General features: G+C 50.0%; 1 protein-coding gene across 5 annotated transcripts in view; it reads left to right on the top strand.

Moving 5' to 3' along the window:
• ARHGAP8 (Rho GTPase activating protein 8) overlaps positions 1 to 24,968 on the top strand; it is a 94,210-nt gene that overhangs the window by 14,352 nt on the left and 54,890 nt on the right. Inside the window, exons 1-3 of one of the 5 annotated variants that reach the window (XM_021921662.2) lie at positions 7,627 to 8,425; positions 8,537 to 8,645; positions 14,222 to 14,368. In XM_021921662.2, the coding sequence (XP_021777354.2) occupies positions 14,290 to 14,368 (79 nt within the window). In that variant the 5' untranslated portion in view covers positions 7,627 to 8,425; positions 8,537 to 8,645; positions 14,222 to 14,289. Of the gene's footprint in view, positions 1 to 7,626; positions 8,426 to 8,446; positions 8,646 to 14,221; positions 14,369 to 24,968 lie in introns of those variants that run through there. The other 4 variants (XM_009217478.4, XM_021921661.2, XM_021921660.2 and 1 more) reach the window with 4 other exon arrangements.

Below are 24,968 nucleotides of genomic sequence, written 5' to 3'. Positions count from 1 at the left end.
AAATGGATTTGAAAAGAATTAATGTCGTAACAATATTGTGTCTTTTAATCCAGGAGTGTGATATATTTCCCCGTATCCTTAGGTCCCTTTACTTTTTTCCAACAATGTTTTGTAGTTTTATGTGTAGAGATTAGGCACCTCTTTTGTTCTCTGAGTATTTTGTAATTATTGGTGCTATTGTAATTATCTGATGGGTTCTTCCTGCCCGCTACACGGAAAAACCAATTCACTGAGACTGCAGGATTGCAGTAAAGAAACAGTTTCATTGATTCAAGGCCAACCCACACAGGAGAACGGGAGTTATTACTCAAATCAGTCTCCTTGAAAATTCAGAGGCTAGGCTTTTTCAAGGATATTTTGGAAGACAGAGGGCTAGGGAATGGGTGCTGTTGATTGGTTGAGGATGCAATCACAGGGCTGTAGAAAATGATCCTTGGCCAGGCGCCGTGGCTCACGCCTGTAACCCCAGAACTTTGGGAGGCCGAGGCGGGTAGATCACGAGATCAGAAGTTCGAGACCATCCTGGCCAACATGGTGAAACCCCGTCTCTACTAAAAACACAAAACTTAGCCAGGCATGGTGGCATGAACCTGTTGTCCCAGTTACTCAGGAGGCTGAGGCAGAAGAATTTCTTGAACCCGGGAGGTGGAGGATACAGTGAGCCGAGATCGTGCCACCGCACTCTAGCCTTGGCAACAGAGCGAGACTCCATCTCAAAAGATAAAAAATAAAATTCTCCTTGTCTACTGAGTCCAATTCTGGATGGGGACTACAGGACTAGAGTCATGAGTCTTGGGTGCAGGTGGAGTCATCTGCCAGGAATTGCCAAAGGCCAATCTTTGATTCTTTTTTTTTCTTTTTTTTTTTTTTTTTTTTTTTTTTTGAGACGGAGTCTCGCTCTGTCGCCCAGGCTGGAGTGCAGTGGCCGGATCTCAGCTCACTGCAAGCTCCGCCTCCCGGGTTCACGCCATTCTCCTGCCTCAGCCTCCAGAGTAGCTGGGACTACAGGCGCCCGCCACCTCGCCCGGCTAGTTTTTTGTATTTTTTAGTAGAGACGGGGTTTCACCGTGTTAGCCAGGATGGTCTCGATCTCCTGACCTTGTGATCCGCCCGTCTCGGCCTCCCAAAGTGCAGGGATTACAGGCTTGAGCCACCGCGCCCGGCCGATTCTTTTTTTTTCATTTTGAGACAGTGCCTCACTCTGTCGCCCAGGCTGGAGTGCAGTGATGCCATCTCGGCTCATTGCACCTTCTACCTCCTGGGTTCAAGCAATCCTCCTGCCTCAGCCTCCTGAGTAGCTAGGATTACAGATGCCTGCCACCATGCCTGGCTAATTTTTGTATTTTTAGTAGAAACCGGGTTTTACCATGAGGTCCAGGCTGGTCTTAAACTCCTGACCTCAGGTGGTCCACCCACGTTGGCCTCCCAAAGTGCTGGGATTGCAGGCCTGAGCCACTGTGCCCGGCCTAATCTTGGATTCTACAGTAGTGATGTTATCTGTGGGAGTAACTGGGGAAGATGCAAATCTTGTGACCTCCGGAACAATGGCTGGTAACTACGCCTAGGTCTTTGCAGAATTCAGACCCCTCTCATGAATCCTCACCTTGTAGCCTTTTATTAGTTTTATAAAGATGATTTAGTTTTGGGAAGGGATATTATCATTTAAACTATAAACTTCTTCCAAAGTTAGCTTGGCCCATGCCCAGGAACGACCAAAGGCAGTTTGGAAGTTAAAGGCAAGATGGAGTTGGTCAGATTAAATCTCTTTCACTGTCATAATTTTTTCACTGTTACAATTTTGGCAAAGGCAGTTTCACTGTTGCTGATGGATTAAGTTTTAATTTTCAGTTCGTTCTTTGCTGACATATGGAAATAGAATTGATTTTTGTATAAAGTTTTTTCAAAACTGCTAATTTTGTTTATTGGTTCTAGTAGTTCCTTGGTAGATTCCTTAGGATTTTTCTTTAGATGATCATGTAGTTTGCAAGGAAATTTTTTTTTTTTTTTTTTTTTTTTTTTTGAGACAGATTCTTGCTCTATCAGCCAGGCTGGAGTGCAATGTCATGATGTTGGCTCACTGCAACCTCCACCTCCTGGTTCAAGCGATTCTCCTGCCTCAGCCTCCCAAATAGCTGGGACTACAGGCGCCTGCCACCATGCCTGGCTAATTTTTGTATTTTTAGTAGAGATGGGGTTTCACCATGTTGATCAGGCTGGTCTCGAACTCCTGACCTCAGGTGATCCGCCTGCCTCGGCCTCCCAAAGTGCTGGGATTACAGGCATGAGACACCCCACGTGGCCTTTTTTTTTTTTTCTCTTTGAGACAAAGTCTTGCTCTTGTCCCCCAGGCTGCAGTGCAATGGCGTGATCTTGGCTCACTGCAGCCTCCACCTTCCAGGTTCAAGCGATTCTCCTGCCTCAGACTCCTGAGGAGGTGGGATTACAGGCACCCACCACCACACCTGGCTAATTTTTATATTTTTAGTAGAGATGGGGTTTCACCATTTTGGTCAGGCTGATCTTGAACTCCTGACCTCAGATGATCTGCCCACCTGGGCCTCCCAAAGTGCTGGGATTACAGGCGTGAGCCACCGCGCCCTCTATACTGTTGAATAGAGGTGCTGAGAAGGGCTGTCACTGGTCATTGTTCTGAGCGCTTTCAGTCTTTCACTGTTCTGTATGATGTTAGCTGTAGATTTTTTGTAGTTGCTCTCTACCTGGTTTAGGAAGTTTTCTTCTGTTCTTATTTTGCTAAGTTTTATTATGAGTGAGTCTCGAATGTTGTGAAATCCTTTTTTCCTTTTTCTGCATCTATTGAGATCCTCGTTTTTTTCCTTTTCTGTTTTACTATGTTTTTATGTTTCTGTTTTACTACTGTTTTACTTTTTCTTTTTTTCTGAGACAGAGTCTCTGTTGCCCAGGCTGGAGTGCAGTGGCACGATCTTGGCTCACTGCAAACTACACTGATTGAATTTTTTTTTTTTTTTTTTTTAGTAGAGACAGGGTTTTGCCGTGTTGGCCAGGCTGGTCTCGAACTCCTGACCTCAAATGATCCACCCACCTCGGCTTCCCAAAGTGCTGGCTGATTTTTGAATATTAAAACAACTTTGCAAAGCTGAAACCCTTCTTGGTCATGATAGGTTGTACTTTTTATATATTGCTGGGTTTGATTTGTTAATATTTTGTTAAGATTGTTTCTATCTATGTTCCTAAGGGAGATGAAGCTTTCTTTTCTTGTATTGTCTTTGGTTTGGGCATAAGGGTAATGCTGGCCTCATAAAATAAGTTAGGAAGTATTTCCTTATCTTCTGTTTTCTGGCAGAGTTAGTGGAGAACTGGTATTATTTCTAATGTACATGTGGTAGAATTCACATGTAGCACCAGAGTTTTCCTTGCATTTGTTTTCTCTCTTTTTTCTGAGACGGGGTCTCTTCCTGTCTCCCGAGTCTCCCGTGATTGTGCCGTGGTGCAATCATGTCTTATTGCGGCCGTGACCTCCTGGGTTCAAGCGGTCCTCCTACTTCAGCCTCCCAAGTAATTGGGACTACAGGTGTGCACTACCATGCACAGTTAATCTTTATTTTTTGTAGATATGAGATCTCATCTGTTGCCCAGACTGGTCTTAAACCTCTGGGCTTAAGTGACCCTCCTGCCTTGGCTTCCCAAAATGCTGGGATTATAGGTGTGAGTCACCAAGCCTGGCCAGGAAGCTTTTCTTAACACATTTGACTTACGTACTAGATAGTGGGTTATTCAGGTTATCAGTTTCTTCTTGAGTGAGCTTTGGTAGCTTGTGTCTTTCAGGAATTGTGTCAAGTTTATCTAGATTGTTGAATGTATTAGCATAAGGGCATTTGTAATATTCCCTCATTATTCTTTTAATGTCTGTAGTATGTGTAGTGATGTCTCCTGTCTCAAGATGTAGATTTAGCTTCACCTTTGCACTTTAAGACATTTACTTTGTAAACTTTACCATGTTCTGATTGGTGAATAGAAACATGCATGCATTTTTATAGTAATAACATGTTTCCCCAAAGACCCCAAATAGCTTGGTTTTTTTTTTTTTTTTTTGGGCGAGTCTCGCTCTATCACCAGGCTGGAGTGCAGTGGCCAGATCTCAGCTCACTGCAGCTCCGCCTCCCGGGTTCAGCCATTCTCCTGCCTCCAGCCTCCCGGAGTAGCTGGGACTATAGGTGCCGCCACCTTGCCCGACTGGATTTTTGTATTTTAGTAGAGACAGGGGTTTCACCATGTTAGCCAGGATGGTCTCGATCTCTGACCTCGTGGTCAGCGTCTGTGCTCAGTGCTGGGATTACAGGCATGAGCCACCGCGCCCGGACAGCTTGGGTTTTACTAATTACACTATGTGTCAGCAGAATATTAACATACTTCACAGGACAGATGTTTTATGACACCAGGATAGTATGGCATTTGTAAAACTATGTGAAATGTAGAATTTTTCTTTTTTCTCTTTCTTTTTCCTTGAGACAGGGTTTCATTCCTGTTGCCCAGGCTGGGGTGCAATGGCACGATCTTGGCTCACTGCAGCTTCCGTCTCCCCGACTCAAGTGATTCTCCTGCCTCAATCTCCCAAATAGCTGGGACTAAAGGTGCATATCACCACACCCAGCTAATTTTTGTATTTTTAGTAGAGATGGGGTTTTGTCATGTTGCCCAGCCTGGTCTTGAACTCCTGGCCTCAAATGATCCACCCTCGTCAGCCTCCCAAAGTGCTGGGATTGCAGGCATGACCCACCACACCCAGCAAAATGTAGAATTACTAACACACCCTTTACACTGTAATGATGATGGCTGTGAACATTTACTGCATACCAATCACATGCCAGGTACTATGCTGGGCAATTGACTGCATTATCTAAGTCCTTCTATGCTCTCTGTGAGGAAGGTGCTGTTGTTGTCTATATTTTACAAGGTAAGAAATGGAGATACAGGGTTGAGACAGGTGCCAGAGGCTCTTCAGGTAGTCTGGCTACAGGATGCTCACTCATTCTGCTCTAGGGACTTAAATTCATGCCTTTCTAACTCCAAGTCTTATGCCTTTCCTTCCACACCAGGCTGGTTTTCAACAGCCACAGGGTTAGAGTTAAGGATGGACAGTGTTAATAGAGATGGATTTTAGTCTTGGCGAGAGGAAGAACGTTTTAGCAGTCATTCCCGAGACAAGATGAAGTGAACTTCCTGAGAAGGTGGTGAGTGTCCTGTCACTGCTGATGTCTGGGCAGAGGCTGACACAGCTGCAGTGATAGACGTTGTAGTTTGAATAGAATTTATCCAACCAATAACATCAACAAAAAATGCCTTTATAATGTAGTGTCTTTACGGTCGCAGGAACTGTATGACATTTGGCTGTTTTCTTGTTTATTGGTATTTCTTTGGGGGATTTTATTTTATGTTATTTTTATTTATTTTTTATTTTTGAGATGGAGTCTTGCTCTGTCGCCCAAGCTGGAGTGCAGTGGTGTGATCTTGACTCACTGCAAACTCCACCTCCTGGGTTCACGCCATTCTCCTGCCTCAGCCTCCCGAGTAGCTGGGACTACAGGCGCCTGCCACCACGCCTGGCTGATTTTTTTCTATGTTTTAGTAGAGACGGGGTTTCACCATGTTAGCCAGGATGGTCTTGATCTCCTGACCTCGTGATCTGCCCGTCTCGGCCTCCTAAAGTGCTGGGATTACAGGCGTGAGCCAACATGCCCAGCCTTTATTATTTATTTATTTATTTATTTTTGAGATGAAGTTTCGCTCTTGTTGCCCAGGCTGCAATGGCATGGTCTCGGCTCACTGCAGCCTCTGCCTCCCAGATTCAAGTGATTCTCCTGCCTCAGCCTCCCAAGTAGCTGGGATTACAGGCATGTGCCACCACTACTGGCTAATTTTTGTGTTTTTAGTAGAGACAGGGTTTTACCATGTTGGCCAGGCTGGTCTTGAACTCCTGACCTCAGGTACTCCATCCACTTCGGCCTCCCAAAGTGTTGGAATTACAGGCGTGAGCCACCGTGCCCGGCCTCTTTTTGGGGAATTGAGGGGCGGATGGAGTCTTGCTCTGTTGCCCGGGCTGGAGTGCAGTGGAGCAATCGTGGCTCACTGCAACCTCTGCTTCCTGGGTTCAAGCAATTCTCCTACCTCAGCCTCCCGAGTAGCTGGGACTACAGGCACTTGCCACCACGCCTGGCTAATTTTTTGTATTTTTAGTAGAGACAGGATTTTGCCATTTTGGCCAGGCTGGTCTCGAACTCCTGACTTCAGTTGATCCACCTGCCTCGGCCTCCCAAAATGCTGGGATTATAGGCCCGAGCCACGGTGTGCAGCCTTGGGGAATATTTTTTAATAGAAATTCCAAGAGGCAGAGGTTTCCTGGGCGGGACAACACATGAACTGAAGGGAGAAGGAGTGCTGTGAATTTTTCTTACTCAGCACCAGCGTTTTATGTACCATATGGTTGGCCTGGGCCCATGGGTCAGCAGAGGTGGTGAGAGTCCGGCTGTCCGGATATCAGCCTCTGGTGGACTTGGCTGCTTTTCCCCTCATGGCTTCCTGGGTGGTAGCTGGGCCACTGCCCACAGCTTGGCCATCTGCAGGCAACCTTTCCGTGACCTGTGAACACCTCCGGTAGGGCTATCACAACCCTGAGGGGACATAACTCTTTCTTTTTTTTTTTTGAGACAGAGTTTCGCTCTTGTCGCGTAGGCTAGAGTGCGATGGTGCGACCACAACCTCCGCCTCCCGGGTTCAAGCGATTCTCCTGCCTCATCCTCCCAAGTAGCTGAGATTACAGGCATGTGCCACCATGCCCGGCTAATTTTTTTGTATTATTAGTAGAGATGGGGTTTCATCATGTTGGCCAGGCTGGTCTCAAACTCCTGATCTCAGGTGATCCACCCACATCGGCCTCCCAAAGTGCTGGGATTACAGGCGTGAGCCACCATGCCCGGCCCATAACTCTTTAAGGGAAATTTTTAGTACCTGAATTCTATTTTTTAGCACAAGTCACATCTCATTTTTAATCAGTTTATCTGTATTAGGTAGCTACTTAGCATTTTGGAAAAATTAGCTTCCTTGGACTCCTTCAGTCACCTAGATTGGCCCACATTTCCAAATTTGCTTGATGTTTCAACTCGAGCTTTGCCTCATTCAGAAACCAGTAGCCTTGCTGGTTCTGGCCGCTCATGGAGTGAGTCCTCTGCTCCCAGGTGAGTAAGTCAGAAACGAGTGGGTCACGTCCAGATTTCAGGTGCCAGCTACCAAGTTGTAGTCTGAAATTTCAAGGCATTTCCCATCCCCTGAAGATGTCACAAGTACAAGCTGCTTCCAGAGGCTTCTGTAACCCTCATTAATATGTAGGCATCCGGCCAGGCGCAGTGGCTCACACCTGTAATCTCAGCACTTTTGGAGGCCAAGGTGGGTGGATCACCTGAGGTCAGGAGTTCGAGACCAACCTGACCAAAATGGTGAAACCCAGTCTCTAGTAAAAATACAAAAAATTAGCCAAGCATGGTGGCAGGTGCCTGTAATCCCAACTACCCAGGAGGCAGAGGCAGGAGAATCCCTTGAACCTGGGAGGCAGAGGTTGCAGTGAGCCAAGGTCGTGCCATTGTACTCCAGCCTGGACAAAAAGAGTGAAACTCCGTCTCAAAAAAACCAAAAACCAAACAAACAAAAATGCAGGCATCCTTGTACTTGTTAAAATTATTCCTGTCTCTCCACTGTGGTGAGGCCTGTGGTAAGCAGCATCTCCTGAAGTGCCACCTGCCTTGTTTGAGAGTCATAAAACCTTGTCTCCTTAATAGGCTCCTGTAGTTCAGAATTTTCATTAATGTAAATGGGTCCTCCCCATGTCGCCCTTTATTCTGAGTTACTGAGGCTTCACTTGCTGGTTCTCAGCACCGGGCACTCCGGGAGGACTTGGCGATTAACTGAAGGGCTTGCTTCAGCGGGCGGTGTCAGAGCAGAATTAATGTCGCTGCGCACTGTAGGTGTACCCCGCCACCTACAGTGGCGGGGGTAGGGGTGCATGGATGAGGTGTTTGCTGTTGCTTGTAAGTCACCCCTCCTCCCGCTGGGAGCCTCTCCCTGTATCCCCCCTGCCTCAAGGCCCGCTGTGCCCTGCCCCGTCTGTCCATCACCCTCGCCATCCATGCAGCTCAGGACATGTCCCGTGCACCTGCTCCTCCTGCAGTGCTGCTCCTGCTATTTCTGGGACGGGCTTTTTGCCCTCAGGCTCCTGAGCTATTGTAGGTTCTAGAAGCCTCTGCTGTTCTCAGGCACTCCTCTGCTCAAGAACCTGCTGTGTCTCCCTAGCTCGTGTCCCTCAAGTCTGAATTATTCCACTCCCGTGACACTCTGCTGTTCAACAGGCATCCTCTACCGCCTCCCGCTGGGCACAGTTGGAGCAGCCTCTGTCATGGTACGTGCCTGTCTCACGCTAGGGACCGGGGCTGGGCTCAGACCCTGGCGGCTGACTCCCCGTGTGATGCTTAAAAACGTTCATCTCAATTTTAAACGTTTCTCCCAACAGTTTTTTAATGAAATCCCTGAGTTCTTCTGCTTGGAGAAGGTCCTGGCAAATCATTCCCAACCATAAAATCTCATGATCAGAATGTAGTAGCCCTTTTCCCACCAGCCAGGTAGGTTCATGTCATTAAAAGGCTGCTTTAAACACTTTTCTCTTGGCAGAAATTCAAAGACTTTCACCCCTGAACAGGGCCACTCTGGGCCACCCCTGAGCAGGCCCGAAGTCTCCTCCCTACCACTCGTTACCCATTTAACAGCTGCTCTCAGACACCCCGTGTGCATTCCTTCTGCAGCTTCTTTTTTCCCCCCTTCTGAATTCTTAACTTGTATTTGAGCCCACCCAGTGGTGATTGTTTTGCTTTATTTAGTTAATTTTGAGACAGAGTTTTGCTCTCGTCACCCAGGCTGGAGTGTAATGGCGTAATCTTGGCTCACTGCAACCTCCGCCTCCGCGGTTCAAGCGATTCTCCTGCCCGACCCTCTCGAGTAGCTGGGATCATAGGTGCCTGCCACCATGCCCAGCTAATTTTTGTATTTTTAGTGGAGACGGGGTTTCACCATGTTGGCCAGGCTGGTCTCAAACTCCTGACCTCACGTGATCCACCTGCCTCAGCCTCCCAAAGTGCTGGGATTACAGGCGTGAGCTGCTGCACCTGGCCTATTTTATTTATTTATTTATTTTTATTTCCATAGGTTATTGGGAACAGGTGGTGTGGCTACATGAGTAAGTTCTTTGGTACTGATTTGTGAGATTTGGGTGCATCCATCAGTTGAGCAGTATACACTGCACCCAGTGTGTAGTCTTTGACCCCTCACCCCCTTCCTACCCTTTCCCCCAACTCCCCAAAGTCTACTGTGTTTTTCTTATGCGTTTGCATCCTCATAACTTAGCTCCCACTTATGAGAACATAACGATGTTTGGTTTTCCATTCCTGAGTTACTTCACTTAGAATAATAGTCTCCAGTCTCATCCAAGTTGCTATGAACGCCATTCATTCATTCGTTTTTATGGCTGAGTAGTATTCCATTGTATGTATATGTCACAATTTCTTTATTCTCTCGTTGGTTGATGGGCATTTGGGCTGGTTCCACATTTTTGCGTTTACGAATTGTGCCGCTGTAAACATGCGTGTGCGAGGATCTTTTTTGTATAATGACGTATTTTCCTCTGGGTAGATACCCAGTTGTGGGATTGCTGGATCACATGGTAGTTCTACTTTTAGTTCTTTAGGGAATCTCCCCACTGTTTTCCATAGTGGTTGTGTTAGTTTACACTCCCACCAGCGGTGTAGAAGTGTTCCCTGTTTACAGCCACGCCAACATCTATTATTTTATGATTTTTTGATTATGGCCATTCTTCCTTCTGTAACTTCTTCACATGGTCAGGCTAAAATCAATTTTCTGTGCCCTGAGGATGATAGCGAAGCAGCAGAAATAATGGCCTCACCTTGACTGATTTCTGCCCTCAGTTCTAATGGTCAGCCCTCCTCTCTCTCTAACCCCATGTTAAAAGGTAACTTCCAGGAAATGGAAAATCAGAACTCTCACACAGATAATAAAACCAACATGTTAATGATTTTCGTTCACCCATAATGAGTGAACTAGGCAGCGGCTACCATTAGTTCAAAAGACGGTCTGCAAAACACACCACAAATAGATCAGGAATATTGGAATAGATACGTAACGAAAGGCAGAAAGTGGAATTGCACAGTGACTTTTTGGTCTCTGACTTTTTTTTTTTTTTCTTTTATGACAAAGTCACTCTGTCGCCCAGGCTGGAGTGCAGTGGCGTGATCTCGGCTCACTGCAACCTCCACCTGTCGGGTTCAAGCGATTCTCCTGCCTCAGCCTCCCTAGTAGCTGGGATTACAGGTGCCTGCCATCCATGCCTGGCTAGTTTTTGTATTTTTATTAGAGATGAGGTTTCCATGTTGGCCAGGCTAGTCTCGAACTCCTGACCTCAGGTGTTTCACCTGCCTCAGCCTCCCAAAGTGCTGGAATAACAGGCATGAGCCACCGTACCTGGTCGGTGTCTGACTTTTTGTTAAACATATTGTAAGACCACTCACGTCTGTATGCGTGTCTGTAGTGGCCTGTTCACATGGCATATAACATCCCACTGTAGGACATCTGCCATTTACATCTCCTTTGCCTGCTGTGGAGATTTACATGGGCGGTTTCCAGGGTGGGGATTTTTTTTTTTTTTTGAGGTGGATTATTGCTCTGTCACCCAGGCTGGAGTACAGTGGGGTGATCTCGGCTCACTGCAACCTCTGCCTACCGGGTTGAAGCAGTTCTTCTGCCTCAGTCTCCCGAGTAGCTGGGATTACAGGTGTGAGCCATGAGCCACCATGCCTGGCTAATTTTTGTATTTTTAGTAGAGATGGGGTTTCACCATGTTGTCCAAGCTGGTCTCGAACTCCTGGCCTTGTGATCCACCCACCTCTGCCTTCCAAAGTGCTGAGATTACAGGCGTGAGCCACTGCACCTGGCCATGGAGCTTTTAATAGTGCTGCTCAGAGCACATGTCTTTTGTGGTTTTGGTTTTTTTATTTTTATTGAGACAGTTTCACTCTATCACCCAGGCTGGAGCACAGTGGCGTGATCACTGCAGCCTCCATTTCCCGGGCTCAGGTAATCCTCCCACCTCAGCCTCCCAAGTAGCTGGGATTACAGGTGCATGCCACCATACCCGGCTAATTTTTGTATTTTTTTTGTAGATACAGGGTTTCACCACGTTGCCCAGGCTGGTCTCAAAACTCCTGGACTCAAGCAGTCTTCCTGCCTCAGCCTCCCAAAATGCTGGGATTACAGGCATGAGCCACCGTGCCCAGTCTATTTATTTTTGAGATGCAGTTTCACTCTTGTTACCCAAGCCGAAGTGCAATGGCACGATCTCAGCTCACTGCAACCTCCGCCTCCCAGGTTCAAGCGATTCTCCTGCCTCAGCCTCCTGAGTAGCTGAGATTACAGACGCCCGCCACCACACCCAGCTAATGTTTTGTATTTTTAGTAGAAACAGGGATTCCCCATGTTAGCCAGGCTGGTCTTGAACTCCTGACCTCAGGTGATCTGCCGGCCTCAGCCTTCCAAAGTGCTGGGATTACAGGCGTGAGCCACTGCACCTGGCCTATTTTATTTATTTTAATTTTATTTTTAGAGACAGGATCTTGCTGTGTTGCCCAGGCTGGAGTGCAGTAACGTGAAATTGGCTCACTGCAGCCCTGACCTCCTGGGCTCAGTTGATCCTCCCACTTCAGCCTCCTGAGTAGCTGGGATTACAGACATGCACCACCACGGGTGGCCCTTTGTTTTTTAATTGCAGTGAAATTCACGTGACATTAAATTAACCACTTTAGGGCCAGGTGTGGTGACTCACACCTATAATCCTAGCACTTTGGGAGGCCGAGGCGGGCAGTTCACTTGAGGTCAGGAGTTCGAGACTAGCCTGGCCAACGTAGTGAAGCCTGTCTCTACTAAAAATACAAAAAAATTAGCTGGGCGTGGTGGCATGCACCTGTATGCTTGTAGTCCCAGCTACTTGGGAGGCTAAGACAGGAGAATGGCTTGAACCCAAGAGGCAGAGGTTGCAGTGAGCCGAGATCATGCCACTGTACTCCAGCCTGGGGGACAGAGCGAGACTCTATCTCAAAAGAGAAAAAGTAACTAAAAAAAAACCACTTTAAAGCACACAATTCAGGGGTGTTGAGTCCACTCACAGTGCTGTGTACCCACCGCTGCTAGTTAGTTCCAGAACGTTTTCAGCACCCCAGTGGGAAACTCCCATTAAGCAGACAGTCCTCTGCCCTCCCTCCCCCGATTCCTGGCATCCACCCATCTGCCTTCTGTCTCCATTCATTTGCCTATTCGGGACACTTCATGTAAATGGAATCCCACTGTGTGTGCTTTTTAGTGCCTGCCTTCTTTCACTGAGCAGAGCGGTTTCAACTTCTTCCGTGTTGGGTCATAGGCCAGAACTTTATCCTGTTACGGCTGAGTGATATTCCACCATATGGCTGGACCGCATGTGGCTCATGCATCCATCCACTGGTGGACATTTGGGCCGTTGCCAGCCTTTGGCTGTTGTGAGCGGTGCTGCTCTGAGCATGTGTGTGCCTGTCTCTAGCTCAGTCCCTGTCTCCAGCTTTCCTGGACTTCTCCCTGGGAGTGAAACTGCTGGGTCCTAGTTTTGGCTTTCTGGGGAACTGCCACACTGTTTTCCACTGCACAGTTTAGCACTGAAACATCAGGAGGCATCCACCGTGTAGTGATGGGGGGTGTCCACATGGCTGATATGTAGGGCCACGGGGGTTTCCAGACAGGTGCCTGCAGTGGTCCTGGGCCAGCCCAGCTCCAGCCTGATACACATGCTCCCCTCCCTCCCTCTGGGCCAGGCTGCCCCACTCCATCTTTCTGCTTAATCTTCTCAGGGCCCAGGAGGTTTCACGACATTGGCCAGGCTGGTATTGAACTCCTGACCTTGCATGAAGCACAAGTCCTCTCTAGGTTCAAGGTTCCATGGTCTGACCCGGCTCTACCCCAGCCACGCTGACCTTGGAGGCCCACCCCTGCCTGCAGGGCTTTGCCACTCCCTGAGTGCCACTCCCTGATTGCCCCTCCCAGCCCCCTCACCAGTCCATCCCCGAGCTGCGCACACAGGCAGGCGGGCTGTTCATTTCACTGCCACTCAGGGCCAGCACCAGCCAGGACCCCCACCCAGGGCTTGTCATTGAAGAGCTCGGCCCCCACCAGCCTCCCGCTCCCCATTCCCTGCAGCCAGAGGGATCCCAGAAGCCCCGTCAGGCAGGGCAGACCACCCCCAACTCAGGACGCCCAGCAGCTCTGTCACACTTGGGGTGAAGGTCCCTGGAGGCCCACCTCCTGCACTCACCTCCCCTAGGTCTCTTTCCTTCCCCTGGTCATGCCTCTGCTCCACCCTTCCCCACTATAACGGGCATCCCTGAGGCCAGGGCTGTGCAAGCTTCCAGTGGCTGCCGCAGCATGTCCCCACCCCGTCAGCGGCACAAATGGCAGAGAACTTAGCTTCCCCGCCTGTCGGAAAGGTGTCTCCTGGGCTGAGGTCAACGCGTTGGCGGCCGGGCGTGCTTCTGGAGGCTTTGTTTCCTGCCCTTTGCCGCCCGCCCACTTTCCTGGGCTCTCCCGCCTCCAGCCCAGCCCCGCAGAGCCTCTCCCCATCATTCTCTCTGCCTCCACCTACGGTCATGACTGCTTCCTTGACTCAGCCCTTCATGCCTCATTCTTGTAAGCACCCCCTGCGATTATACTCAGCCTTCACACCTCCCTCTCTGAGCCTTAGTTGCACCCCTGTCAATGTGGACAGTATCTGACCCTTAAATCTTATTTTTCTCCCTCCATGATGCTGGACACTAGATGGGCACATAGTGGGTACACAACTGAGGTAGGGTACACAGTGGGTGCACGGCTGAGAGAATGCTTAGTGAGTACATGGCTGAGGTAGGGCACATAGTGGGTGCTCAGCTGAGGTAGGGCACATAGTGGGTGCTCAGCTGAGGTAGGGTGCATAGTGGGTGCTCAGCTGAGGTAGCGTGCATAGTGTGTGTGCAGCAGAGGTGGGTAACTGTCTTATGAAAGGCATCAGGAGGCTCCCTCACTCCCCTCCTTACTGGAGAACGCACTGACTTCCTTTCATCTTCATTGTCTGCCGCAGAGCTGCAGAGAGACGAGGCGGCGGCTGCTGTGCTGGGTGCAGTGAGGAGGAGGCCCTCGGTGGTGCCCATGGCTGGCCAGGACCCCACGCTGAGCACGAGTCACCCGTTCTACGACGTGGCCAGACATGGTATTCTGCAGGTGGCAGGTAGGGCCCCAGCTGGGCAGTCCACAGGGCCGTGGGCAGGGCGGCCTTCCTCTCGGCAACTTTGGGACAAAGTGGGCTTGGCGGGGGCTGCCTCACTGCAGCTGGGCAAGATTGAAAAGTAACTGGAGCCAGGTGCAGTGGCTCATACCTTTAATCCTAGCACTTTGGGAGGCCAAGGTGAGCAGATTGCTTCAGCCCAGGAATTTGAGACCAGCCTGGTCAACGTAGTGAGACCCCATCTCTTTTTTTTTTTTTTTTGAGACGGAGTCTAGCTCTGTCGCCCAGGCTGGAGTGCGGTGGCGCGATCTCGGCTCACTGCAAGCTCCACCTCCCGGGTTCACGCCATTCTCCCGCCTCAGCCTCCGAGTAGCTGGGACTACAGGCGCCCGCCACCACGCCCGGCTAGTTTTTTGTATTTTTAGTAGAGACGGGGTTTCACCATGTTAGCCAGGATGGTCTCGATCTCCTGACCTCGTGATCCACCCACCTCGGCCTCCCAAAGTGCTGGGATTACAGGCTTGAGCCACCGCGCCCGGCCGACCCCATCTCTTTAAAAAAAAATAAAAAAAAAAAAAAAAAAAAAAATCAGCCGGGCATGGTGTTGCATGCCTGTATTCTCAGCTACTTGTGGGGCTGAGGTGGGAAGATTGCTTCAGCCCGGGAGGTGGAGGTTGCAGTGAGCCAAGATCACACCACTGCACTCCAGCCTGGGTGACAGACTGAGACCCTGTCTTGGGAAAAAAAAAAAAAAAGAAGAAGAAGTAAAAGTAACTGGAAAAGGAGGGCCTGCTAATGTGTTTTGGGAAATAAATTGTACGCTTGTCAAAGCATTGCCCAGGTGCTCTGAGAAGCCAACGGGCAGTGTCCTGCTAGTGTTTAAAGAGCAGAGGCTGAAATTTAATGAATTGTTTCATTAATCAAGGGCACTGTTATGTCTCATCCAAAGCAACAAACATCTGCAAAAATGTAGACAACAAACTACTCCATGCTCAGCAGTTGGTCGGAGGAAAACATCTTGCATTGCTTTGTTTTGTTTTGTTTTGAGACAGGGTTTTGCTCTGTTGCCCAGGCTGGAGTACAGTGGTGCAATCCTAGCTCACTGCAACCTCTGCCACTCTGGTTCAAGAGATTCTCCTGCCTCAGCCTCCCGAGTAGCTGGGATTACAAGCACCCACCACCACGCTCAGCTAATTTTTGTATTTTTAGTAGAGACGGGCTTTTGCCATGTTGGTCAGGCTGATCTCAAACTCCTGACCTCAGGTGATTCCCCCTATCTTGGTCTCCCAAAGTGCTGGGATTACAGATGTGAGCCACACGCCCGGCCGATGCTTTGTTACTAGGAGCATATATACTTAGGATTGTTATGTCTTCTTGATGTATTGACCTTTTTATGAGACAAGGTCTCACTTTGTTGCCCAGGCTGTGCAGTGGCGCTATCTTGGCTCACTGCAGCCTCTATCTCCCTGGGCTCAGGCAGTCCTCCCACCTCAGCTTCCCGAGTAGCTGGGACTACAGGCACAAGCCACCATGCCTGGCTAATTTTCTTGTTTCTTGTAGAGACAGGATTTTGTCATGTTGCCCAGGCCGGTTTTGAACTCCTGGACTAAAGTAATCGGCCTGTCTTGGCCTCCCAAAGTGCTGGGATTATAGGTATGCTTTTTACCATTATTAAATGGCCTTCTTTATGTCTGGTGATACTGCTTGTGTTAAAGTCTGATTTTTCTGATACTAATATAGCCACGACAGCTATACCAGCTTCCTCATCACTGGTGTTGGTAACGTGTGCCTCTTCCATCCTTTTACTGTTCAATCTGTCTCAGTCTGCACACAAAGTGCATCTGTTATAGACAGCTTATCACTAAGCATTTTTTAAAAGCTTTAATTGCAAGATGGCCACATAGCAGAAATCACATTGTCAAAGCCTGGGAGGGTCAGCAGAGGAGTTTGCACTTGGTCATGGTGGCTCTAGGGCACATTAAACAGAGGTCGGATGTAATCAGATGTATAATTTAGAAGTCTCTTTGGGGGTGGAGAATGATGACGGCAGCTATTGGAGTCAGGGAGGCCAGTAAGAGCAAGCATAGAGGTTTGAGTTAATGTCGTGGCAGTGGGATGCAGAGGAGGGCATGGATCTGAGAGATGTTTTTTAAAATGTCCAGCTGGTGGCCTAGCTGAAACCAAAAACTGGGGGTGGTGGGGGTTGCCACATGGGATGACGGTTTCCAGGGGTGTAAAGGAAGAGTTTAAGAGAAGAGACGGCCAGGCCACCTACAGGCCATGACTCATGCCTGTAATTCCAGCACTTTGGAAGCCCAAGGTGGGTGGATCCCCTGAGGTCAGGAGTTCAAGACCAGCCTGGCCAACATGGTGAAGCCCCGTCTTTACTAAAAATACAAAAATTACCTGGGCATGGAGGCATACACCTATAATCCCAGCTACTTGGGAGACTGAAACAGGAGAATCACTTGAACCCACGAGATGGAGGTTGCAGTGAGCTGAGATCGCACCATTGCACTCCAGCCTGGATAACAAGAGCAAAACTCTGTCTGGAAAAAAAAAAAGAGAAGGGGGAGCCCTGGGAAGTAACTTGGCCTTCTTCTTCTTCTTCTTCTTCTTCTTTTTGGAGACAGAGTCTCACTCTGTCTCCCAGGCTGGAATGCAGTGGTGTGATCTTGGCTCACTGCAACCTCTGCCTCCTGGGTTGAAGCCATTCTCCTGCCTCAGCCTCCTGAGTAGCTGGGATTACAGGCACATGCCGCCATGCCCAGCTAATTTTTTTGTATTTTAGTAGAGATGGGGTTTCACTGTGTTGCCTCGTCTCGAACTCCTGAGCTCAGGCAGTCTACCCGCATCGGCCTCCCAAAGTGCTAGGATTACAGGCTTGAGCCACTGCACCCAGAACATGGCCTTGTTCTTCAACGTGCCTCCCTCCACCTGCTCTCCTGGTGGGTATCCCGGGAGCTGGGAACCTTCCAGATTATTCATCCTTCTCCCAGCAAAAAGAAAACTAATTGGAACAGGAGGACCTGCCAGGGTTCAGCCTTGGAGGGATGTTGTGGGATTTCAGTGCAGTGTACTGTGGGTCCTTCCGTGTCATTAGGGGGCTGTGGGCTGTGCTGGGGTTGTGTGCTCCTCCCGGGGAGCGTATGAAGTTTTCAGAGTCGACACTTGAGCCAGGGTCTGCAGACTTCCTTGGGAGATGATGGCACAGCTTTTAGATAGTTCTCTTGTGTTGGAGCAGAGTTTTCACTTATTTACAACCCAGCTTCTCTGGGCGCAGTGGCTCATGCCTGTAATCCCAGCACTTTGGGAGGATGAGTCGAGTGGATCACTTGATGTCAGGAGTTTGAGACCAGCCTGACCAATATGGTGAAACCCCGTCTGTACTAAAAATACACAAAATAGCTGGGCGTGATGGTGGGCACCTGTAATCCCAGCTACTCGGGAGGCTGAGACAGGAGAATGCCTTGAACCCACGATGCGGAGGTTGCAGTGAGTGAAGATTACATCATTGCACTCAGGCCTGGGTAACAAGAGCAAAACTCCATCTCAACAAACAAACAAAAATACCCCCAGCTTCTTGAGAAATTTAACCATATCAAGAGACCATTTGAGGGCCTCGGCCATCCTGAAAAGATGCTGGCCTTAACAAAGTCATCAAGGAACAACAAAGTGGGGAGTGCCACAGAGAAGAGCTGAGTGGCAGTCACTCTCCTCTCTGGTGAAATAGTTTATAGTCCAAGCATAGAAACAAGAAAAATCTAAACAAGGCGGTAGCGTTGGCTCAGGCTATGACCAGCACTTTGGGAGGCAGGGCAGAGGCCGAGATCAGATCAGTGAAATAGTTTATAGTCCAAGCGCCAAAGCAAGAAAAATCTAAACATTCCATTGTAGATGCATTGATGGATACAGACAGAGAAAATTAGAGCAAAACTTCCAATTGCCAGTGGCTTTTTCTTTCTTTTTTCTTTTTCTTGTTTGTGTTTTTTTTTTTTAGACGGACTCTCGCTGTTGCCCCGGCTGGAGTGCAGTGGTGTGATCTCAGCTCACTGCAACCTCCACTTCCCAGGTTCAAGCAATTCTCTGCCTCAGCCTCCCGAGTAGCTGGGATTACAGGCACCTGCCACCATGCCCGGCTAATTTTTGTATTTTTAGTAGACGTGGGGTTTCACCATGTTGGTCAGGCTGGTCTTGAACTCCTGACCTTGTGATCCACCTGCCTCGGCCTCCCAAAGTGCTGGGGTTACAGGCGTGAGCCACCGCACCTGGCCTCCAGTGGCTTTTTCAATTGGGACAACCAGCAGAGAACTCCCTCAGATGGCTGCTCACTGAGGACTGTTCTTGGCAGAACAGAGGCCTCCCCTTCCTGGGCCTCACCTTGGCATCAGCTTTGTTCCATCGTCCCCTAACTGCAGTTCATGCACCTGAGTTTCCTGTGGGCCCAGGGGGACAGTTCAGGACCAGGAACCCCCTTCCCTCCTGCTCCTCCAGGTCGTGGCATGGACCCCTCCAGGACTTCTTAGGCCGAGGGCTCTCCTGCGTTCTTGAGGTGTCACCAGATGTCACTCCCCACCAACGCGTTTCTCAATTTTTCTGTCCCAGGTGCCGCTTCCCCCATGACCAACATCTAGAAACCAGCCAGAAACCAGATTTCTGTCAAACGGAATTTTGAATGATCTCTCCCTGCTTGAGTGACTATATACTTAGCTAAATGGAAGCTTTGTAGAATTTTGACACCAACAATAGTGGTTTTTTTGTTTTTGTTTTGTTATGTTTTTTTGAAACGAAGTCTTACTTTGTTGCCCAGGCCGGAGTGCTGTTGCATGATCTCGGCTCACTGCTACCTCCGTCTCCCAGGTTCAAGCGATTCCCCTGCCTCAGCCTCCTGAGTAGCTGGGATTACAGGTGCCTGCCACCACGCCCAGCTAATTTTTGTATTTTTAGTAGAGATAGAGTTTAATCATGTTGGCCAGGCTGGATTCGGACTCCTGACCTCAAGGGATCCTCCCACCTCAGCCTCCCCAAATGTTGGGATTATAGGCATGAGCCACCGCACTTGGCCAGAATAGTGTTTTGTGAATAAAGTTGAATTCAGTATTTTAAGAGGTGGTCATCGTGGGGCTGAGCAAGTGTTTTGGGGTCTGAGGCTCTGGTCTGGGGCTGAGACTGGGAGCTCAGAGTGGAGATCCATCAGGTGGTGTGAAGCAGGGTGGGGAATGGAAGGTTCCAGGTCTGAGGACCAGTAGAGGCGGAGGTAGACGCTCAGAGACGTGGAGGGTGGTGAATGGCAGGGGAGAGAAAGATAAGTCCACGCCGGACCTGACCCTGCAGGACGACACACGTCCACCGCCGTCGGTTCGGATCTTCCGGCACATAACCCACTCCATGGCCGGCTGGGCTTTCCTGCAGCACACAGGCCTGAAGGGAGTTCAGCTCTCCTTCCACTTTTGCAAAAATGGTTAGCAACTTCAAACAAAAACCGTAGCAAACTTGTGACTCCCTCCCGATAGATTGCTGCTGGCTTTATGATGTGTTTTAATCGCCCTCCACTGGGAGAGAATGATGAATCGCCCCGCGCATCCTGTGGGTAACGGCTCTGGGAATCGTTTCTTTATTCATAAACCAGGCTTCTCCCATTGCAGAGACAGTGAGTGATGTGGTGTTGTAACAAGCGAGGGGAGAAACAGGGGTCGTGAATTCATCTGATGCCTTGCAGAATTTGCATTTTATTGATAGTTTTCATTTCCTTCCATATTATATCATATTGAAGTCTGATTTTGATGTGCTGGCCTGTGTTCCCAGAGAACAGCGAAGGGTATTTACTCATATTGACTGATGGCATCAACACAGACGCAGCATTGACGGCTTAATAAGTGGGAAGGTTGAAAGTTCTGGGGATTCCTCTCAGCTGCTGGGGAGACCGAGGGAGTGAGGAAGGCCGGCCTCAGTGTGGGACGTGCACAGGTCAGAGGAAGCTGCGGAGGCTTGGCTGGGAGTCAGCCTCGGCCAGGTGCCCATGTCAACCCATCCTTATGCTTACTTGGCCTCTGGGCCTCAGTTTTCTCACCTGTAAAAGAAGAGATGAGACACAGCACTCCTGGGAGCACCCAGCATCCTACCTGGTCCGTAGTAACAGCTCACAATGCACTTACTGTGTTCTGGGGCTGGGCCAAGATTTCCTGCAGGTTATTGATTTAATCCTTCCTGTAACCCCTCCAAGTCAGTTTCATTAGTATTTCCATATTGCAGATGACCAAAGAGGCTCCAGCCCAGCCCAGCCAGGGACTGGGCAGAGGAAGAGATTCTACTCTGGCAGGCTGGGTACAGCTCTTGCTTTTTCTCTCTCTCTTTCTTTTTAAACCTTTTCATTGGCCAGGCACAGTGGCTCACGCCTGTAATCCCAGCACTTTGGGAGGCGGAGGTGGGCGTGATCAATGAGGTCAGAGATCGAGACCATCCTGGCTAACACGGCCAAAACCCCGCCTGTACTAAAAAATAACACAAAAATTTAGGGGCCGGCGCAGGAGCGCAATTGTAGTCCCAACTGCTGGGAGGCTGAGGCAGGGAGGATGCTGAACTGGGAGGCAGGCAGGAACTCTGCAGTGAGCTGAGATTGTGCCACTGTACCCAGCCTGGGCTACAGAGCGGTGACTCCATCTCAAAAAAAAAAAAAAAAAAAAATATTGATATGAGCCAGATGCTGTGGCTCGTGCCTGTAATCCCAGCTACTTGGGAGGCTGAGACGAGAGGATCGTTTGAGCCCAGGAGATCAAGGCTGCAGTGAGTTACGCTCATGCCACTGCACTCCTGCCTGGGTGACACAGCCAAACTCTGTCTCTTGAAAAAAGAAAAAAGAAAAGAAATCTGTTGATATGAAAACAAAGTACCAAATTAGTTGCCCTTCTGGTTTGGGAGGGAGTAAAAAGCCTTCAATAGCAGCTTACTTTCAGAGAGCTCAGTATCATGCAAGGCCATGGGCTCTGCAAACAGTAGGTGTTTAATAGGTGTTTACTGAGTGAATGAGTCAGCACCGTATGCAAGCAGGGTGCTTATGAGGAGCAGGGACATGACCCAGTGTGGGCTCTGGGCTGGGGTCCCTTTGCATGTACCATACTCTGCCCTGGGACCCTCTTACCCTCATTGCAGATGGCAGAGTGGACGGGGGCTCATGGTGTGGTTGAGTACCTCGGGCCCTGTGGCTGGCTCAACTGAGTTCAAGCTCCTCAGGTGGGAATTCATCCTTACCTGCCTATCTTGGCTTCATCCCTACACCCCTCTCTACCCTCTGGGCCAGCTGACCAGAGCCACGGGTCCCTTCCCCACACCACCCCAGCCAGCACAAACCCCCTCACCAGCGATAGGCACCAGTGCACTGGCAGGCCACGAGCCCTCCCCTCCCCACCACCTGCAAACCAGACGAGGGAGGCGGAGGGGAGCCCCCTGGTTTGGGATGGGCCTGGAGGTATGAGAAGGAGGGTGCTGGGACCTGCAGAATAGCTGCCTAAGACCTGTGGTGGCCCATTGTGGCCCACAGGGTTCTCTTTCTTGGACACCAGGTCTGAGCCGAGTTCTCTCACCAGGCCTCCTAGGACACCTCCCGGGACCCACCCAGCCTGGCGGGCTGCTCCTCCCACAAGCCTCCCAGCCCCTCCCCGACCCCAGGTGGCATCACAGCCCCTCCCCGCAGCCCCACTTGCCCACACAAGCACAGACAGCTTCTCCTCCTGTGTCTCCTCCCCTGTAAGTGGCCTTGCCGCTGTCCCTGGGATCTGCACTCCTTTCCACGTCCGCAGGCTCTGCTGGCCTTGCTGCAGGCTGTCCCCACCCCTCCTCACCGGCTTCCCAGGCTCCATAGAGAAAGTCAAACCTCAGTCCTTGCCCCAGCGACCTTGATCCTCCCTCCCATTTGGGTCCCAGTAGCTCAGGGAGGCACATCTGTGACCTGTGAACACCCCCTGCGGTTCCTCAGTGACCAGGGGTCCCAGAGCAGACGCTGCTGTGCTCCCCGGAATGACCTGGAGCTGAACACAAAGCCACTGCCCGCCGCCCCGGCTTCTGCTGCCTCTGCTGTTGCTGGAGACCAGCATCTGCTGCGTGTCTGCCCGGTGGGTGGAGGCCCCCACGGTGTGCTCCTCTGGGGCAGCCGATGGTGGGCGGGGGTGCGGGGTGGGCCGATGCTGTATCTTTCGGAATGGGGCTGGCCCTCTTCCGTCCACAGTTCCCGCACGGTAACTCTAAGTCTTTGGAATTTCTCAAGTGAAAGGAGTATCTTTGTTATTCATGGGGTGGGGCTCTAAGACCTCCAGGAAGGGAAGGGCTGGAGGCTGAGTTCACTCTGTGGCCTGTGATTCCATCAGTCCCACTGACGAAATGAAGCTTCAGTGGGGGCCCTGGATTTCCAGAGGTTCCGTTGGCCCCTCGGCCATCACCGGTTGGTGATGCTATGACGATGGGCACAAAGGGGAGGCCTCCTGACTCCACGGGAGAGAAGTCACAGACGCTCTGTGGCCAGGACGCTCCCAGATCTCACCCTGCGCGTCTCTTCCTGTGGCTGGTCCTGAATTGCGTCGTTTGTGATAAAACTAATTGTTAGTGTAGTGCCTTCCTGAGCTTTCCAAGTCATTCTAGCAAATTAGCAAACAGGGAGGGATTGTGGGAACCCCTAGATTTGTAGCCAGCTGGCCAGACGCGTGGGTAGCATTCTCGTGCGGGTGCCCTCAACCTGTGAAGGGTGGTCTGAGCCCAGATAAAAGCCGTTGCAGACGTAGGTGATGGGTGTGGCTGTCAGGGCTCCCACGGTTCCCAGAGAGGTGCTTGTGGGGCTGGGCGTGGACCTGCCACTTCCCCCGATCCCTTTCCTCTGGGCCCTGGGGCCTGGCAGGGGCTGTGTCTCTCTCCAGAGCTGAGTGCACAGCAGGCCCCCAACAAATGCTGGTTGAGCTGATCTTCCATTGGTCCAATTATCTAGCACATCCCCCAAGACTTTTGCACTTGCTCTGATTCCAGAGATGATAATGCTACTCAGCTTTTTTTAAAATTTTTTATCCTGATGTTATCTTTCTCTTTCAACCCTAAAGGCATTGATTTGACTCCTTGTTTCTTCAGTAGCCATATAAATGATTCATCACTTTAGGAGCAAAGTTCTTTCCGCTTTTATCCCACAGGAGGCGGGCACAGGCTCCGGGTCAGCCATGGAACCCTGGCCTCCGCGGTGGCAGACACTTTGTCTGGAAAACACTGTACTTTCAGGGGTGGCCATTGAAGATTTTCTGCCTGAAAACTCCCACTTGGCAAGGGAAGCAAATAAAAGCGTGGCTTACAGTGCAACCCTTTAAAACAGAAGCTTGCTAAACAAATGGGAAGCGTGACCAGAATTCGTAAGGAACTGTGAAATGAAGAGGATGCTGTATTTGGAAGCTGTGAAATTGCTCTAGGATTCCAAACCTCAGAGTAGCTTCCAGGCTCCTGGGAAGAATCAGATGCGTGGCCTAAATAAAAAACAGTCCCCTGGCCAGGCAGCCAGGACGGGGACATCAGAGTTCGCACGCTGTGCGTGTGCGTGTGTGTGCACTCATGCCAGTGTGCGTGTGGGTACATGCATGCACGCAGGTGTGTACTTTTTTTAAAAAATTTTTTCATGAGACAGGGTCTCACTCTGTTGCCCAGGCTGTAGTGTAGTGGCATGGTCCTAGCTCACTGCAGCCTCAAATTCCTGAGCTCAAGTGAGCCCTCCACCTCAGCCTCCCAAAGAGCTGGGATTACAGGCGTGAGCCACCGCACCTAGCCAAGTGTGGAATCTTGATTCATGACCTTTCATAGCTGAGGGGCGAGAAAGCTCACTGCCATCCCTTCTCATTCCAAGGACACACTCTGAGAACAGTTGTAATGACTTTTTTTTCTTCTTGATATAGGGTCTTGCCATGTCACCGAGGCTGGAGTGCAGTGGCGCGATCACAGCTCACTGCAACCTGGACCTCCCAGGCTCAAGTGATCCTTCCACCTCAGCCTCCTGAGTAGCTGGGACTACAGGCGCATGTCACCACAACTGGCTAATTTAAACAATTCGTAGTTTTTGTTTGTTTTTGAGACAGTCTCGCTCTGTCGCCCAGGCTGGAGTACAGGGGCGAGATCTTGGCTCACTGCACCCTCTGTCTCCCGGGTTCAAGTGATTCTCCTGCCTCAGCCTCCCGAGTAGCTGGGACTATAGACGTCCCCCCACCACACCTGGCTATTTTTTTGTATTTTTAGTAGAGATGGGGTTTTACCATATTGGCCAGGCTGGTCTCAAACTCCTGATTTTGTGATCCACCCGCCTTGGCCTCCCAGAGTGCTGGGATTATAGGTGTGAGCGACCGCACCCGGCCAATAAGTTTTTTGTTTTTTTTGTTTTTGTTTTTTGTTTTTTTTTTTTTGAGACGAAGTCTCACTGTGTTGCCCAGGCTAGAGTGCATTGGTGCAATCTCGGTCACTGCAACCTCTGCCTCCCGAGTTCAAGAGGTTCTCCTGCCTCAGCTTCCTGAGTAGCTGGGACTACCGGTGTGCACCACCACGCCCAGCTAATTTTTTATATTTAGTAGAGAGGGGGTTTCACCATATTAGC

This window comes from Papio anubis, chromosome 16 (genome assembly GCF_008728515.1).
Source record: "Papio anubis isolate 15944 chromosome 16, Panubis1.0, whole genome shotgun sequence".
Taxonomy (NCBI): domain Eukaryota; kingdom Metazoa; phylum Chordata; class Mammalia; order Primates; family Cercopithecidae; genus Papio; species Papio anubis.
The sequence above is the reverse complement of the archived record's forward strand: the minus strand, read 5'-3'. Positions and strand labels throughout refer to the sequence as shown.